Source organism: Hypanus sabinus, chromosome 9 (assembly GCF_030144855.1).
Source record: "Hypanus sabinus isolate sHypSab1 chromosome 9, sHypSab1.hap1, whole genome shotgun sequence".
In the NCBI taxonomy this organism is placed as follows: domain Eukaryota; kingdom Metazoa; phylum Chordata; class Chondrichthyes; order Myliobatiformes; family Dasyatidae; genus Hypanus; species Hypanus sabinus.
Window position 1 is genome coordinate 30,419,338 of NC_082714.1, and position 16,053 is coordinate 30,435,390.

General features: G+C 39.0%; 1 protein-coding gene across 2 annotated transcripts; it reads right to left on the reverse strand.

Moving 5' to 3' along the window:
• Window positions 1-2,261: 2,261 nt before the first annotated feature.
• Window positions 2,262-14,196, reverse strand: gprc5ba (G protein-coupled receptor, class C, group 5, member Ba). Of its 2 annotated transcripts, none has more exons than XM_059979413.1 (4): window positions 13,703-14,196; window positions 7,143-8,162; window positions 4,026-4,135; window positions 2,262-2,400 (listed from the first exon to the last, which is right to left on the reverse strand). In XM_059979413.1, exons 2-4 carry the CDS (start codon window positions 8,152-8,154, stop codon window positions 2,356-2,358), a joined length of 1,167 nt encoding a protein of 388 aa, XP_059835396.1. In that variant the 5' UTR covers window positions 8,155-8,162; window positions 13,703-14,196; the 3' UTR covers window positions 2,262-2,355. The 2 variants fall into 2 exon arrangements, with proteins under 2 accessions (XP_059835396.1, XP_059835395.1); XM_059979412.1 differs by lacking the exon at window positions 13,703-14,196 and adding an exon at window positions 12,991-13,094.
• Between the last annotated feature and the right edge of the window lie 1,857 nt (window positions 14,197-16,053).

The window sequence follows — 16,053 nt, forward strand, 5'->3', positions numbered from 1 at the left end:
AAATCAAACAGTTCAGATCCAATACTACTATAATGGTACTTTAATAGTATTTAGAAAATAAACATTTGCACATACCTTAAATTTGGTCAATATGTGACTTGTCTATATTTTACTTTACACACACAAAATCAAGTACTTGCACAGGTTGATTGTCTCATTAAATGTGCCTTAAAATTTAGTGTGTATGCACAAAGATTTCATGATATTGATGCTATAAAAGACATCATTTTAATAAGACATGTCAACAATTGACCAGTTATTTAAATGTTTAATAAAATCTGCAGTTGTACCATCCGCCGGCATGGAGTTAAGCATCAGGCTTCGTAGCATTATTGCAAAAGAGCAAACAACAATAAAATAAATTGATCTGTGAGTATTATTTCTCACGTTGCAACAGTGAAAATATATTCACTGTTTTTTTCACCACGGAATTTAAAGTTACAGGCAAGAACACTATACAAACTTAGATTTACATTATACAATTATTTGTATTCTGATCAATCAAAAGGGACTTTTTACTTACAGCTACAAAGTTTTTGGCATGTTGATACTGAAAGTAGGTTGGTTGATGCAGCAACTGAGAAAGAAATACAGGTTGAGCAACCCTTATCTGAAATGCTTAGGGCTGAAGCTGTTTTGGATTTTGGATTTTTTCGGATTTTGGGATATTTGATTCTATATGATGAGATAGCTTGGGGATGGGGCCTAGTATAAACAGGAAATTCATTTACATTACATATACAGCTTATATATGTACCCTGAATTACCTTCAATTTTCTGTTTATCGAGATAGATCTTTGCTTCTTTCCTAATCGGCATACCATTAAGTGACATATGTGTACTCCAACTCTGACAAATTCACTCTTTCAAAACATGGTTGAGATCTTCATTTTTCACTCTATGCAGTGTTTTTCTATCTTTTATTAACTTCTGTTCATTATTTTCAGCAAAGAACTTTAACACTTTGTCAATACACATAAAATGCTGGAGGAACTCAGCAGGTCAGGCAGCATCTATGCAAAAAAGGGTACAGTTTATGTTTCAAACCGAGACCTTTGACAGGATTTTCTCGTTTGTTAGCAGCTTGTCCTTCTGTTTCTTCAAGTCGTAGATGGTGGTTGTTCTAACACCATAGTCCTCCATCAGATGCTTCACACTTCCTCTGCTGTCAAATTTTTCCAACAACTTGCCTTTCTGTGTTATAAATGCTTCCTCTTTTTCATTTTTCTATTACCCATATAGGGGTAACTACAGGCCTTTTTGACATTTTCAACAATATCTTCATAACACAGAGCAGAGAATAAGTACAAAACACACGGTAATCACTGTGAGTAATGTATGAAGGTCTGACTATGATGACTGCTGAAAACTAACTGGTGCCAACCGAGCCCCACTCATGGTACATGAAATCTCTTCTCAGAACTGTCTGTGGTGCACAGAGACCTGTGGGTCACCTGGAAACCTTCCACATGCCTTGTGGAATTTTCCATTTATGGTGTCATGCTCAAAAAGAATTCAATTTTGGAGACTTTTGGATTTTCGGATAAGAGGTGCTCAGCCTGTATGGACAAGCTTTAAAAATTGCCATTTGTGCAGTCTTTTGTCCTACCTTTCAATTACAGGTGTGGAATTAACAAAACTCCTTGCATACAAAGCATACTAATGTTTTAATTATTAAAACATTCCTATTTCACTTGCTTTCAGTATACAGTACGCATGCACCACAGACTGAATCTTCATTGCAAAAGGAAAATATTACTATTTTGTCATATATAGAATAAACTGCACTTGAAACTGTAAATTGCTATATCAATTTACATTATGGCTTTTATGTTGGATAATACGGAATGCCCAAACAAATAAAAATACCAAAGTTATGCTCTTTACTAGTTAACTCTTCTCCACTAACAACATACATTACTGATGCTGCATTAAAACTTATCAAAGATAAACAAGTTATCCCCATCTCCTCCAGGGAGTTTTCCTTAAGTATCTATTAGATATTGGTTTAGCAGAAATGAAGCAATATTGAAAGTTACACACTACCATAATTTATTAAATGTAATGCACTCTATATTTACATAACACAAAAATGCTCCAGAGTCACAAATGTTTTCTTCAGAATCATTCTGGTGCTGCTTTCATTTTAAAGGCTTGCAGCTTTAAAAGAAAGAGTACTTCATATGTACACCAAGCTTCACTGTACATCCTTATTTAAAAAAATTGTTTTGAATATCTTCCCATTTAACTGGGCATCAAACAGCTTATACTGGTTTCACTACCACAAGCTTCCACTTGTACTGATTTTTCACCATGAACAGCTGGAATTTGCTTACAGCTCTAACAGTTTTGCGTTCACCAAAGATGTCTTCCTGCATAGCTTGGAGGAGCAGATGGGATCTGAAAAATAAATGAAACATTAGTTATTTTTGGCAATCAATACATTTTTCATAACTGACAGTATTCAAAATTATTAACATACAACAGCTGATTGGAAGGTTGACAACAACAGACAAGGAGGCATTCAGCTTTTTAGGCACATGATGGCTCATGGGGTGTGTGGAAGAGGGGCAATTCCATTCACATCAATACTTTGCTTCTTATTTCCTTGTATCCTTGCAGTTTAATTCCTTCCATGTTCACTTTGACCCACTCTTTTAAATTTTTTTAGCCGTTAATCTGTATTAATGGGTAAAAGAATCAAAAGTTCTAGCCACTGTCTATAAGGAGTTTGTCCATTCTCCCTATCACTGCATGGGTTTCCTCTAGGTGCTTCGGTTTCCTCCCAAAGTCCAAAGATATACCAGTTAGCAGATTAATTGTTCATTGTAAGCTGTCCCGTGATTAGGCTAGGGTTAAATCGGGGGTTGCTGTGTGGCCTAAATAGTGCTGGATTTCAAGAAACAAATAAAGAAATTAAAAAAGAATTTGCAGTCACCAATTAATCTACTAGCACAGCTTTAGAATGTGGGAGGAAGCTGTGGGCATGTAAACTCTCTATAGACAGCACCCATGGTCATAATGGAACCAGGTTTTTGGAGCTGACAGACAACAGTACTAACTCTTGCACCATCATGCAGCCTTGGCTTCACCACATTTTATATTACTAATAACATGAAGTTCAAACATATCAAAATTATTTTATCCATTGTGTGAATACGTGCAAATGCATAAATAAAAATTCAAAAGTAATATTTGCAAATAAGTATTTAAGTACCTGAATATTTCTGTGCTTCAAAGTAACGACGTTAACAATAATCTTTTTTATAGATATGATAATGTGGTAAGCAATAGATGTATAGATAAATGTGGCTTTCCTAAAGTTGATGCAAAAGTTCCCTGACTCTGCTATTTTCCTGTGAAAATGGCACTTTGCCATATGCTTTACCTGAACTAATTGTCCTGAAAACACTATTTTGCAGCGTAGATTAATTGCAGGCAAGAAAAGAGTATGTGCATTGACTTAGTTCAGTTTTGTAACTGAGGGAAGAAAATGCATTGTCTAGAGACTTTTTATAGAAACTGACTACTTCTAAAATAGTTGCTTATTTTGAACTCTGAAGGCAGCCCAAATGATCTTCATTTTGAAGGACATCAAGATTTCCAAAAGCTAAAAGCATCTGTAAAATATAGTGTAACATTCGTTAAATAACTACATGATTAAACTGTATGACATACTGATATAATCCAAACCATTCCTTCAAAAGTTTTGAATTCTTCAGCTTTTGGAATTACAAGTATATTTTGTGGCAATGTACTTCAAAAATGAATCTTATTGTTGTTCTTTTATTCCAGCTTATACATCAGCCAAACTTGCTCATACCTCTACAATATTTGGAATGTTTTAAGTTATCTTTTGGCAGTGACATGAACAAGTTAGAAGAGCAGTCATGATCTTACTGAATTTCAAAGCAGGCTCAAGGGACTTTCTGGCCAATTCGTTTATTGTTCTCTTAAAATACATACTTTCCATTAGAATTCAAAATGCCAAAAGACTGCAAACTTCAAAAGAGTCAACAACTTACATTTCCACCATTAAGTACAACTGCCATTTCAGTGGGTTGGTAAACGTTACTCCGAAGCTGAATGTTGGGTCTATGTCCCAGACTCCCATTGCGAAATCCAGATTTAAATGCTATATAATAGGAGAGGGAGGAGGAGAAAGAGTAGTTTGCATTGCAGAATAAAACCAATGTAACAATAATGCAACCAAATTCAAAAAAATATCTGTTACACATTTAAGTATAATGTAAATAAATCTTTCTTGCTCAAACCTGACAATCAACAGGTGCCAAATATGTGCATTTCTAATAATGTTTTAACATTTGTAAATTTCTTTCCAATTTATATAGAATATCTATATAGAAGTCACAAACAATGTATGGCACAGGAGGCCATTGTGCCCAGCCTATGTTTACTGACTATTACTTCTATAAGACCTTCAGCAATATTCAACATGAATCTTTTTTCTATAATAATAGACTGTTATCCTTGTGTGCAAGATAAGAAAGTTTAGGCAAATAACCTTTGACAATAATAGACAAAAGGTTGCAAAAGTTGATTGGAGTAGGTTGATTGCAGGCAAAGGGAGTTCTGGCAAATGGGATGCTTTCAAAAGGAAAATAGCATGCGATCAAGGTCTACGTGTTCATGTTAGAGTGCAGTGTAAAGTCGCCAGGAGTAGGGATGACAAGTGATATTGAGGCCTTGGCTAGGAATAAGAATGAGGCATAGATCAAATACAGGCAGCTGGGATTAACCGTGTAGTATTAAGGATATAGGAATATTCTCAAGAATTTGAGAGTTTATAGGGAGCAGTTGGACAGGCTAGGATATTCTTGGTGTCTAAGAGTTGTATAAACTCATGAGGGTCATAGATAGGCTGAAAGAACTCAGTCTTTTTTCTAGGTTTGGGAAATCAAAAATTAGAAGGCATAGGTTTAAGGTAAGAAGGTAACTATTTAATAACATTTTTTGTTTATATAAAAGATGGTTGGCATATGGAATGACCTACCAGAGTAAGTGGTTGAGTCAGATACAATAACAACTTTTAAACTTTTGGACAGGTAAAATGGATAAGAAAGGTTTAGAATATAAGCTAAACGCAGGTGAAAGGGGCTAGCTTGGAAAGGCATTTGACACCAACACTGATCTGATCTGCTCTGGAGAACTCCCATCCACTGCCACCTGACTCATAGTTCCCTTATCCTGCGCTGCTCACTTCTATCTCCTACTTAAGATCCATGAACCTGAATGTCCAAGTAGGCCCATTGTCTCTGCCTACTCCTGCCTCACTGACCTCTTGTCTTCATACCTCGACTGTATTCTATCCCCCTTTGGGTTAAGTTCGTTTCCACCTACATCTGTGGCATTTCTCTTGCTCTCGATCTTCTAACTTTCAATTCCCTGGCCCTGACCACCTCATTTTAACCATGGACATCCAGTCCCTATACATTTTGATGCCCCAGAAGGCCTTAAAGCTCTCTGCTTCTTTCTCAATAAAAGAACCAACCAGTTCCCCTCCACCACCACCACCCTCAGGCAGAACTGGCCTCAGCTATGCCTGCCTTTTCGTTGGCTACACAGAACAATCCACCTTCCAAGTCTTCCCTGTTAATGCTCCTCAACTCTTCCTCCATTACACCGATGATGACATTGGTGCTGTTTCATTCACCCTTGCTGAGCACATCAATTTCATCAACTTTGCCTCTTACTTCTACCCTGTCATTAAATTCACTAGGTCTACTTCTGACACTTCTGTTCCCTTTCTCAATCCCTCTGTCTCCATCTCTGGAGACAAACTGTTGACCGACATCTTTTCTAAACCTACCGATTCCCACAGCTATCTTTATATAACTCTTTCCACCCTGTCTTCTGTAAAAATGCTATTCCCTTTTCTCAGTTCCTTTGTCTCCACCACATCTGTTCCCAGGATGTGGCTTTTCTTTCCAGGACATCAGAGGTGTCCTCCTCCTTCAAAGAACGGGGTTTCCCTTCCTCCGCCATTGATGCTGTCTGCACCCACATCTTCTCCATTTCCCGAACATCTGCACTCTCCCTACTTTCCTTTATTAGTGATTAAGTTCCTCTTGTATTTACCTACCACCCCATGAGCCTATGCATCCAAAACACAATTTTCCACCTTCCGCCATCTCCAAAAGGATCCTACCACTAAACACATCTTTACCTGCAACCCCCACATCAATCTCTCTGTTTTCCACAAGGATAGCTCCCTCTATGATTCCTGATTCCCTTATCAATTTGTCCCTCCCCACTAATCTCCTTCCCAGCACTTATCCCTGCAAGTAGCCAAAGTGCTACTCCTGCTTATTCATCTCCTCCCTCACCTCCATTCAGGGCCCCAAACAGTCCTTCCAGATGAGGCAACACTTCAGCTATGAATCTGCTGGGGTCATCTATTGCGTCCGGTGCTCTCAATGCAGCCTCTTCTACATTGATGAGCCTCATCGTAAATTGGGGGACTGCTTCTTTGAGCACTTGTGTTCCATCCGCCAAAAATGGAACTTCCTGGTGGCCAAACATTTTAATTTCACTTCCCATTCCCATTCTGACAGGTCGGACCATGGCCTCCTCTTGTGCCACGATGAGGTGGAGGAGCAACAACTTAAATTCCATCACCAAACTAATGGCAAAAATATTGATTCTTCCTTCTGGTAAACAAAATCCCTTCCCCTCCCTTTCTTCTTCTATTCTCTACTCTGGCCTCCTACCTCTTCTCAACTGCCTATCATCTCCCCCCAGGTCCCTCCTCCTTTCTTTTCCCCTATGGTCCTCTCTCCTCTCCTATCAGATTCCTTCCTCTCTACCCCTTGACCTTTCCTACCCACCTAGCTTCATTTATCGCCTTCTAGTTCTCCTCCTTCCCCTCCCCCCATCTTCTGCCTTCCTTTCCAGTTCTGAAGAAGGGCTTGGTCTGAAAGGTCGACTGTTTATTCATTTCCGTAGATGCTCCCCAACCTGCTGAGTTCCTCCAGCATTTTGTGTGTGTTGCTTTAGGTAGGCATCGTAGTTGGCATGATTAGGACCTCTTTCCATGCTGCACTACTCTTTATGATTCTATAGGAAAACAATGCTATTTAATTGATCAAACATTGTTACAAAACGTCAAAGTTTCTGCTCACCTGCTCCAGATTCATCTAAGGAGAAAGCCTTGTTTTCCATGTAAGTACGTGGAAGTTGCAATTCTTCTTCAAAGTTAGTCTCTCGTATTCTTGGCTGAACTGCATCAAAGTAATCTGGTGTGTTTTGTTTTGATGGAACAATTGAGCAATGGACTTCTGGGATAGCATGAAAAATTAGAAATATCCATCCATTAGAAACAAGTGCAATGGAGAGGGCAGGATCATCCCACAGAGGTTGTTTTTTCAGTTCCCTGTTGCCGTAGAGGTACATGACAATCCATGCAACCCAAATCAAGATGGAAAAGAACATAGTTAGAATAACACAGGTTCCATTCTTCTTCCATTTCTTGAACTTTCCACACAAGGTGAAGAAAGAAAGGGAAAAAGTAACAGCCATTAGGAACATAACGTAGATGGATGCCATGACAAAGTCCATCTGCTCATATCTGCAAGCAGGTTTTTGTTCCCTGACAATGGTTAAGATCAACCACTCAACTGCAATAATAACTTGAACCAGCATGAGGCAGATTGCAATGCCAGCCAATAGCAACCCTGAAGGGCCTTTGCCATGCTGTACCAGTTGACGGAGTCTCCACGCCTGGGCTAATAAGCATGAAAAGCAGAGTGCGAACAGAACTCCCCATAAAAATCTTCTTGTAGGACATGTTCTTTCATCTTCTGGTATGATAAATGCAAATGACAGTCCAAACAGCCCAAGTGTGCCAAACAAAAACAGGAATTGGATTCCCAGAGGACTCTTCTTTTCTTTGTCCTTAATGAATGGTAACTTCACCAGAAGGATCAGCATCAACAAGAATGCAGTGAGCACTCCGGCGCCTGCCACCGCCTCCACAACTATGCCCCATATTACATCCAAGCTGCAGAGGTTCAGATAGTGTGGAAGGAGGTTTAATCCACAACCCCTGTCCGAAATAGGGTTGCTTGAGTTCTGCGAATATCCATAATTAATTGATGAGAGAAGGATGAATGAAGCAGCCGAAAGTGTTTTCATACTGCCCACTGAAAAAGAAATTGGAAAGTTGGGTTGGGCCCGGGAGGGAAGTGAATGGAGAAGCATATAGTAAATTTTAGATGGAGCATTGCAAAGTATTTCTTTTCTTTTATCATCTGGTGAAAACTGCAACATGTACAATTTTGTCTATTGGAAAATCATGCGGTAATTGTGGAGAACAAACATTTGAATGAGAGTACTATTATTCCTTAGTTGTTAGAACAGAATTAATTAAAAAATCAAAGCTTCCTCATGAACAATTCCCAGTTTCTTTTACTGAAATATAATTAGTCATACTAGAAACTGCACAAAATGCATCAATGAGGTTATTACCTTCAGTTTTATAGTGACATATTGTAAAACAGTAAATTTTCAGTAGTGGTATGCTAAAGTAAAAAGTAGCATAGAACAGGAAGAGGAAATGATAAATTTACCAGGTCAAGTCTTATGTACCAAGAAAGCAGGTTTCACAGCAATGAAATTAACGCTTCCAAACAAACAAAATAATGTAAGAGGAAGTTTTGTTTCTCTCACTGTTTGTTAATCAGCTAGGTTGGAAAGTTGCATGGAGTTCACTTTAGAGCTCACGTGATTTGCTGGTCACTAGACAGAAGCTTAACCAATTTCCATCATGCCACTTAATTTTCCTCTCAAACTTTCTGACACAAGAGAAGGAAAACCAAATCAATCTCCTGCTGATCCAGGATACTGTAATTGCTATCATTTCACACATTACAAAAGATTAATAAGGAACAATAATGAGAAATCTGAAAATACTCAGAAGCATCTGTGATTTGAAATTAAAACAGTTAACAAGATCAATGACAAATAAGAGAAAATCTGCAGATGCTGGGAATCCAAGCAACACACACAAAATGTTGGAGGAACTCAGCCGGCCAGGCAGCATCTATGGAAAAGAGTAAACAGTTGATGGTTTGGGCTGAGATCCTTCATCGGGACTTTTCTATAGACGCTGCCTGGCCTGCTGAGTTCCTCCAACACTTTGTGTGCTGTTAACAAGATCAAAGACCATTTTATTAAGACAGTTTTGAATTTAGAGCAGTCCATTGAAAAGGACATTCACCTGGACTGCTAGCTCCATTTCTCTTTCCATAGATGCTGTTTAACCTGAGTTTTACCAGCATTTTGACATTAGGATGAAGAACAGAAGAAGGCCATCTCTGTCGTTAAGCCTGCTCTGCATTCATGACAACCACTGCTGATATTTTACTTCAGCACTATTTTCCACTACCCTTCAATCTCGTTAGTATCTAGCAATCCATTATTTGGCTTTGAATGAAAACAACAACTGAGCTTTGATAGCCCAGGCAGAGATCCACAAATGAATGCCAGCCAAACAACTAGACAGGTAACCAACATGTACTAAATTTGTACATGGGCATGTGACCCGTGCTTTCACTGGAATGTCTACATGATCAGACTGAAGGACTGTATTCCACAACAGTAATTATAACTATATGTGGGTATATTTAAGCCTTGTACATCTGGTCTGAAGCATGACTGGCTAAATGAAATAAAGTCACATAGAGGAGCATTTCAAATGGTTTAATTTTTGAAGATTAACTTCAATGGGAGTTTTAGAACCAAGGTTTAAATGACATGCAATTTGTCTTTGAGAACGTGACAAGGTGTACAAAAGACTCTTTAAAAATAGGTGGCAATGAAGCTCAAGCCTACAATTTGCAAGCATATAGGTTGCCAAGGTTAGTATCCTAAACAAACATTTCATAGTATCTGTAAGGATTTCCAAAATGTACCCAACAAGGTTTTATAAAAACTGCCTATTTGTTTAAAAGGGTGAATTTTTAGGGTTATTTTAATCTGCAGGCTAAAACCATTGAATGGTTCCAACCAGAGTCTATTGGAGCTCAAAAACAGGCCCTTCAGCCCATCATAGCAATGGCAGCTATAGCGCTGTTCAATACTCAATGTCATCATTTCTAAGGAGTCCCATTTACCTATGTTAATTCTGTGGTCTTCTATGTCCTGGTGGTTCAAGTATTGTTCTAGGGTGCATCTTTAATGTTGTCAGATAACTGCCTCTAGCATCTCCTCAGGCAGCATGTTTCAACCACTGCTGAATAAAATTACCTTTTCATTCTTGCCTTCTAGAAATGCCCTTTTGTTTTAGATACTACCACCATGGGTAAGTGATTCTTGCTAGCCACCCTTATTTATCCTCCTCATAACATACTAAAATCTTGACAATATCTTCCAGTTCATCTGTCAACACTCCATATAACCATCATCCTTTGCGTGGAAAATTTTATCTCTCAGACCCCATTTTAATATTGACCCTTTGTAAACTCCCCTATTCTGGGACAAAGACTGTGGCCTCCCACTTTATCTCTGCCCCTCATGATTTTATAAGCTGTGAGATCCTCCTTAGTTTCCTCTACTCCAGGGAAAATAGTCCCAACCTATCAAGTCTTTCCTTATAACTCAAGCCCACCAGTATCACCAACACTGTTGTGAATATTTTCTGGTTTATTTACATTCTTCCTAATTGTACCGTGGCCAGAACTGCATACAAGTTCGGTCTCATCAATGTCCCATTCAGCTGTCTATGACATTGAAAGTTAGTCTCATCCAAACTATAAGCTAATTGCCCAACTAGGCATGGTCTCATTTTCCCCAGCAACAGAGCAATATTTCAGTATTGTCCAAGCCCTGGTTTATTTACATGTCCTGTTTTCAAGGAAGTGCATTTAGTTCAGCACTCTCATCAAACAAAAAACAAACAAGAAATATAAAGCAAAGTTTTGGATTTTACTGAAAATCTTCCAGACACTGTGGAAGTCCAAAGAATTGGGAGATTTAAAAATAAAACCCACGGTCATCATGATATTAGGAGGATTAAGCTAAAATACTATGAATGACAGAGCAGGACTAACACTTTTCAAGATGGTAGAATCCTTGTTTTAGGTACAAAAGCAATAGTTGTTGAACAGTTACAAAAAATATTCACAAAATATCTAGTGGAAAGTTGACCTTGCACTGAAGCTGAATCTACAGTTATGTGAAGACTTTGGGAGGATTTCTTTCTTCTGTAAAAGACCAGTAATGCAACTTTAGAGATTGAAATGATAAAGAGGGCTTGATAGAATGGACATTGTGAGATGTCCTAAAAAGATTAACTTCTCAATTGGATTCTGGATGATCCATACCTTTACCATTTACATTAAGGGAGCTATTGAATCCTGCTTTTCAACACACTCATCAACTAGTCACCAATACTCAGAGAAGATAAACATTCAAACAATTTGCAGATATTGAGAAATTATGGATAAGTAGTCCAGGGGGGAAATAGATATGAGATTTATATATTAAATTAGAGGCTTAAATTGAGAGTTTTATTTTCAATGCAAGGGCAGATGAGCTATAGATTATGGTAATTATGTCCCATTTCTCTGCCCAACCCCCTTTTCCAGTACAGAGCAGATAGCAGCCTTCACACTGTCATGAAACTGCCATCCATTTTACAAGTTGTTGGTTCAAACTCTTGATGACACAAGCAATTCTGCGGATGCTGGAAATCCAGAGCAACACTCACAATGTACTGGAGGATCTCAGCAGATCAGGCAATATCTATGGAAAGGAATCATCAGGACTGGCTCTGTCTGAAATATTGATGTTTTAATTTTAATAGATGCTGCCTGACCTGCTGAGTTCCTTCAGGTAGGTGAGTGAGAGAGAGAGAGAGAGAGAGAGGGAGGGAGAGAGAGGGAGAGAGAGGGAGAGAGAGGGAGAGGGAGAGAGAGAGAGAGAGAGAGAGAGAGAGAGAGAGAGAGAGAGAGTGTGTGTGTGTGATGTGTGTGTGTGTGTGTGTGTGTGTGTGTGTGTGTGTGTGTGTGACTGGAACTTTTAAAAGCACTGCTTTTCCATATGTCACCTACCCCATGAGCTATGCAGTGGTTCAAGAAGGCATCTCGTTGTCACTTCCACATGGGTAACAAACATTCATCATGTCAGTGACATTAGGGCAATAACTTTTAACGTTTGATCAGTGGTAAACAGTTTGAAAAAGAAATTTTAATAGATGATAGCGGTGGTGGAATGAGTGCATAACTGGTTGTAGGAAGAAAGTAAGGAGTTTAGGACTCAGTAATTGTGAACGTGAAAAAGAGGGAGGTACTGTGGTAATTTTATCGGAGATTTTGGGGTAATTTTGGAGGCTCGATGTATGAAGGACACCACAGAGAGATGTGTAGGTTGGGAATGCTTAAAATGGAGCAATGATGGTTGACAGGTGACAAGGACTTGAGAGGAGATATCGATGGCGTTTTGAATGATTACACAGAAATTCAAAACTGCAGGCAACACAGATACGGATTAGGGGTTCAAAAGGGAGACTTGGAAAGAAGGGAGAAAGGATTATTTAGATCGAGCTTTCAGAGACAGTATAGCCAGAATGAGCCGAAAGGTCTCTTGTCCTATAATTCCATTGTCCAATGTTTCACAAGCGGGCATCAATTACAATATATTCTATTTGCCTGTCAGTGACTTAAACGACCATCAGCGATTCAAACAATTAAAATTTACTAAAGGGCGGTAATAACACGAACACGGACGTTTGCTGGCAAAAGGACAAGGAAAGCCATAAATACATAATGCGAGTAAATATATTCGTTGTTCCTCCTTTTTTAAAAAAATATTTTAATCTAAAACTGGTTTCAGAAAACATCGCTAGCTAGACGCGCAGATATAACCCCCTCTCCAGATAATTAGCAGCGACAGCTGAAACCTTCCATAAAACACCATAACAATGAGGCATCTCATTCCCTTGCCATAAAGAAAATGCTAAATAACACCTACTGTTGAGCAGACAACCAGACAACGTTTTTCGAAGGAGCTGTCCGGTCCCAAGCTGATAAAGCCATCCATGCCCGTCTGCCCCGACTGGGAACCGGAATCTACACGCACACTTAAGTGAGTTGAGTGACCCTAATTGAAGTCCCACGTCGCTGCTTTATGCAGCGCTGAACATTGAACTCCGTCCAGATACACACGCGCTTTGCTTCCATTCTTGATTTACACCAAATGGCTCCTATGCCTAACATCGGGTCGTTTTCTGCGTTGGTTGACCAATATTTCCCCCTCACATCTTATGTTGCACTACGTTACCAGGGACCAAGGGACGACGGCATTAATGTTAAATCGGCGTAATTTTTTTTTGCGTTTGAGAATGAAATGCAAGAGAAAATTCAGTTAAAACATCTCGAAAATAGTCACGACAAACCACTTACCCCACTTCTGCAAGTGAATATGTATCTTTAAACACAGTATGTATGAACAATCGACAAAGAAGGTTGTGATCCGGCTAACATTTCAATGGATATTTCTTTGAGTAATATTGATTCACAATTCTTCACACACAAAAAACATATTTCAATTCACAATTTCTGCAGCGAGCGCGTAGTGTTCATACACAATCTCGTACAGAAACAAAACCTCAATATCGGACAGTCACTTTCGAAATTGTTTTAAAATATCAAATAACAAAAGAACAAGCCAAACAAGAACACACCTCACAAACGATATAGCTTCCACTCGGAATCCGGTCTAAAATGCGGCGCAGAGATTCTGTAGAAGTAGGTTGCTTGCCCCGCTCCTCGATGGTGCGTGGGAGCTGATTCTCTCGAGGGGACTATGTGCCCTGCCGGTCGAGACCGAGCGAAGCTGGGCTAGGCCAGGCCGATGGAGCCGAGCGATTTCCCCCCCGCTACCTCTCACTTCAATCCACGAACGCAGCCCAACGCTCGCCCAAGCTCTCTGCTCCCACTTGCAATTTCCCTCCTGACGTCAACGCCAAAGCCATGTGAAACTGACAAATCGCACGTCCTGCATTGGGACTGTCCAACTAGGGCAAGAGACCAACCTCATTTGGAGGAGAAATGGCTACCGATCAACTTTACAGAAAATCATTTCCTAATTCGAGCCATCATTTCGAAGGTTCTCCGCGCAGCGAGAAGTTGCAACACAATGGAATGCATTACAATTGTAACGGACTTTGAAAGTCTGGTCCATTCTCGCTGGCAATTGGTCTCATAACCAAAACTTTTCCACCATTCGTTTCCAAGAGTTCCAACGTCACCCATTTATGTTTATCATCAAACTACTCCAAGCAGTGGGCAGCTACCGCATCTTTACACTCTGGTTCCATGCTATACCGTTCATACAATCCCATTGTTAGCTTTTTTCCCCTTTTAGCAGTAGAACGTCATTATAACATTACAGGCGTCGTTTTCAGTTCTGTGGTCACATTTCCTATTTCTCACAAACAATAATTCTAAGACTTAAGTGATAGGTTTATACAGTGGACATCGTATAAATGTACACACATCTGCAAAAAGAGTCCTTTTATTTACAGTCTTCACTTAACAGTAACGGAGATGGATCAATATGTTTACGTTAAATTTTTGATGTCTCTCTACCACTTTAATTATACACAAGACCCTACTTTAATGATCAGGAAAGTAATGCCTTTTGTCTGGATAACACGACCACAGCATTCTGATATACCAAACCATTTATAAACGGTCCATATTTCCATTTACTGTGGTAATATTGAACAAATAGATAAAAAATTAGAACTTTTTTTTCTACATAGAGTTTGTTGCAATGAATATTTAAATGAAACTGAGATTTTGATTATTTTATAAAAAAAATCTGCACTGCAGCAAGCCTAGTCAAACAATGCTGCCCTCTGGCGTTTCTTCAGCATTATTTTTTTATTAAAATAACGTTCTTTTGTTTAAGATGCTAAAATTATAATATCCAAGCGTGCCATTTGCGTAGTTTTATAATGTGTACTTTTGGGAGACGTTCGCCAAACACTGAATTCAATTTCATCTTCATGCAATTAACTACTAATTTCTTACCAACTGGTTTATCTTACCAGAATAATAAATAGCTACGAAAAAATGCAATAGATGAAAAGGAAAAACGCAGAAAAATGGTTATTTACGTAATAATATTTATTATTTAAGTGCAAAGTTTCAAGTTTTATACTAGGTCTTGATTAGTATCATGATCCATGCAGCCGTTAAGAAAGAAAGACTCTGCAAGAATATTTACATTCCAAAATTAATCATAATATCCTTTCAATGAAGGAATGTTTCCTAAGTCTTTGTGTGCTGAGAGACTGACCGTGTCTCGGAATTCGTACCCAGCAGTTTGGTAAGTCCAAGTAAAGTAGGTTCGAACTACGAACTGCCTTACATCAACTGCAGGTGTGAATCTCTCCGTTTGCCACTTCGTGGTGCAGTGGGGTCGTGCGTTAGCAAGCTCAGCCTTTAGTTCTTAGGCTGTTGGCTTTGACACAACAAAAGGTTACCACATGTTCAACTGGAAACGCATCCAGTGCAGTAGATTACGGAATGCTATTCTGATCTATGATCACCGCTGCAAAGGTTAATCTTTGAGCGTTATTTTGTCCCCTCCCCAATATCAACGGTAACGCTACCCCGCTGTGATATATATGTAACCCCCCCCCCGCCAAAATAATGTGATAAACGTTGTAGTTTCAACATATTGCTGAGATCTTGCTCGAGATGGATAGCAACGTTCACAAAAACACGGAGGAGACACTGACAAGCTTCTCTTCTGCAAATAAAATCTGAAGTTTCTTTTCAGGTTAATACATTCGGAAAAAAAAATAAAATACGTGCAACGCTGTTCAGAAACAGAAGAGATAGATGTTACTGCGGACACGACCCCCCCAGCTAAAAATACCAAAACACACGATTACTTAACTAATTTGTTGTCCGTATCATTTTACGTTGTGCAAGCGGACAGCAGCATTTCTGAAAGTGACCGGAAGGACCGAACTATTTCAATAGTTGACAGTTTAGAGAGTATTATTATATAAATGGGCAC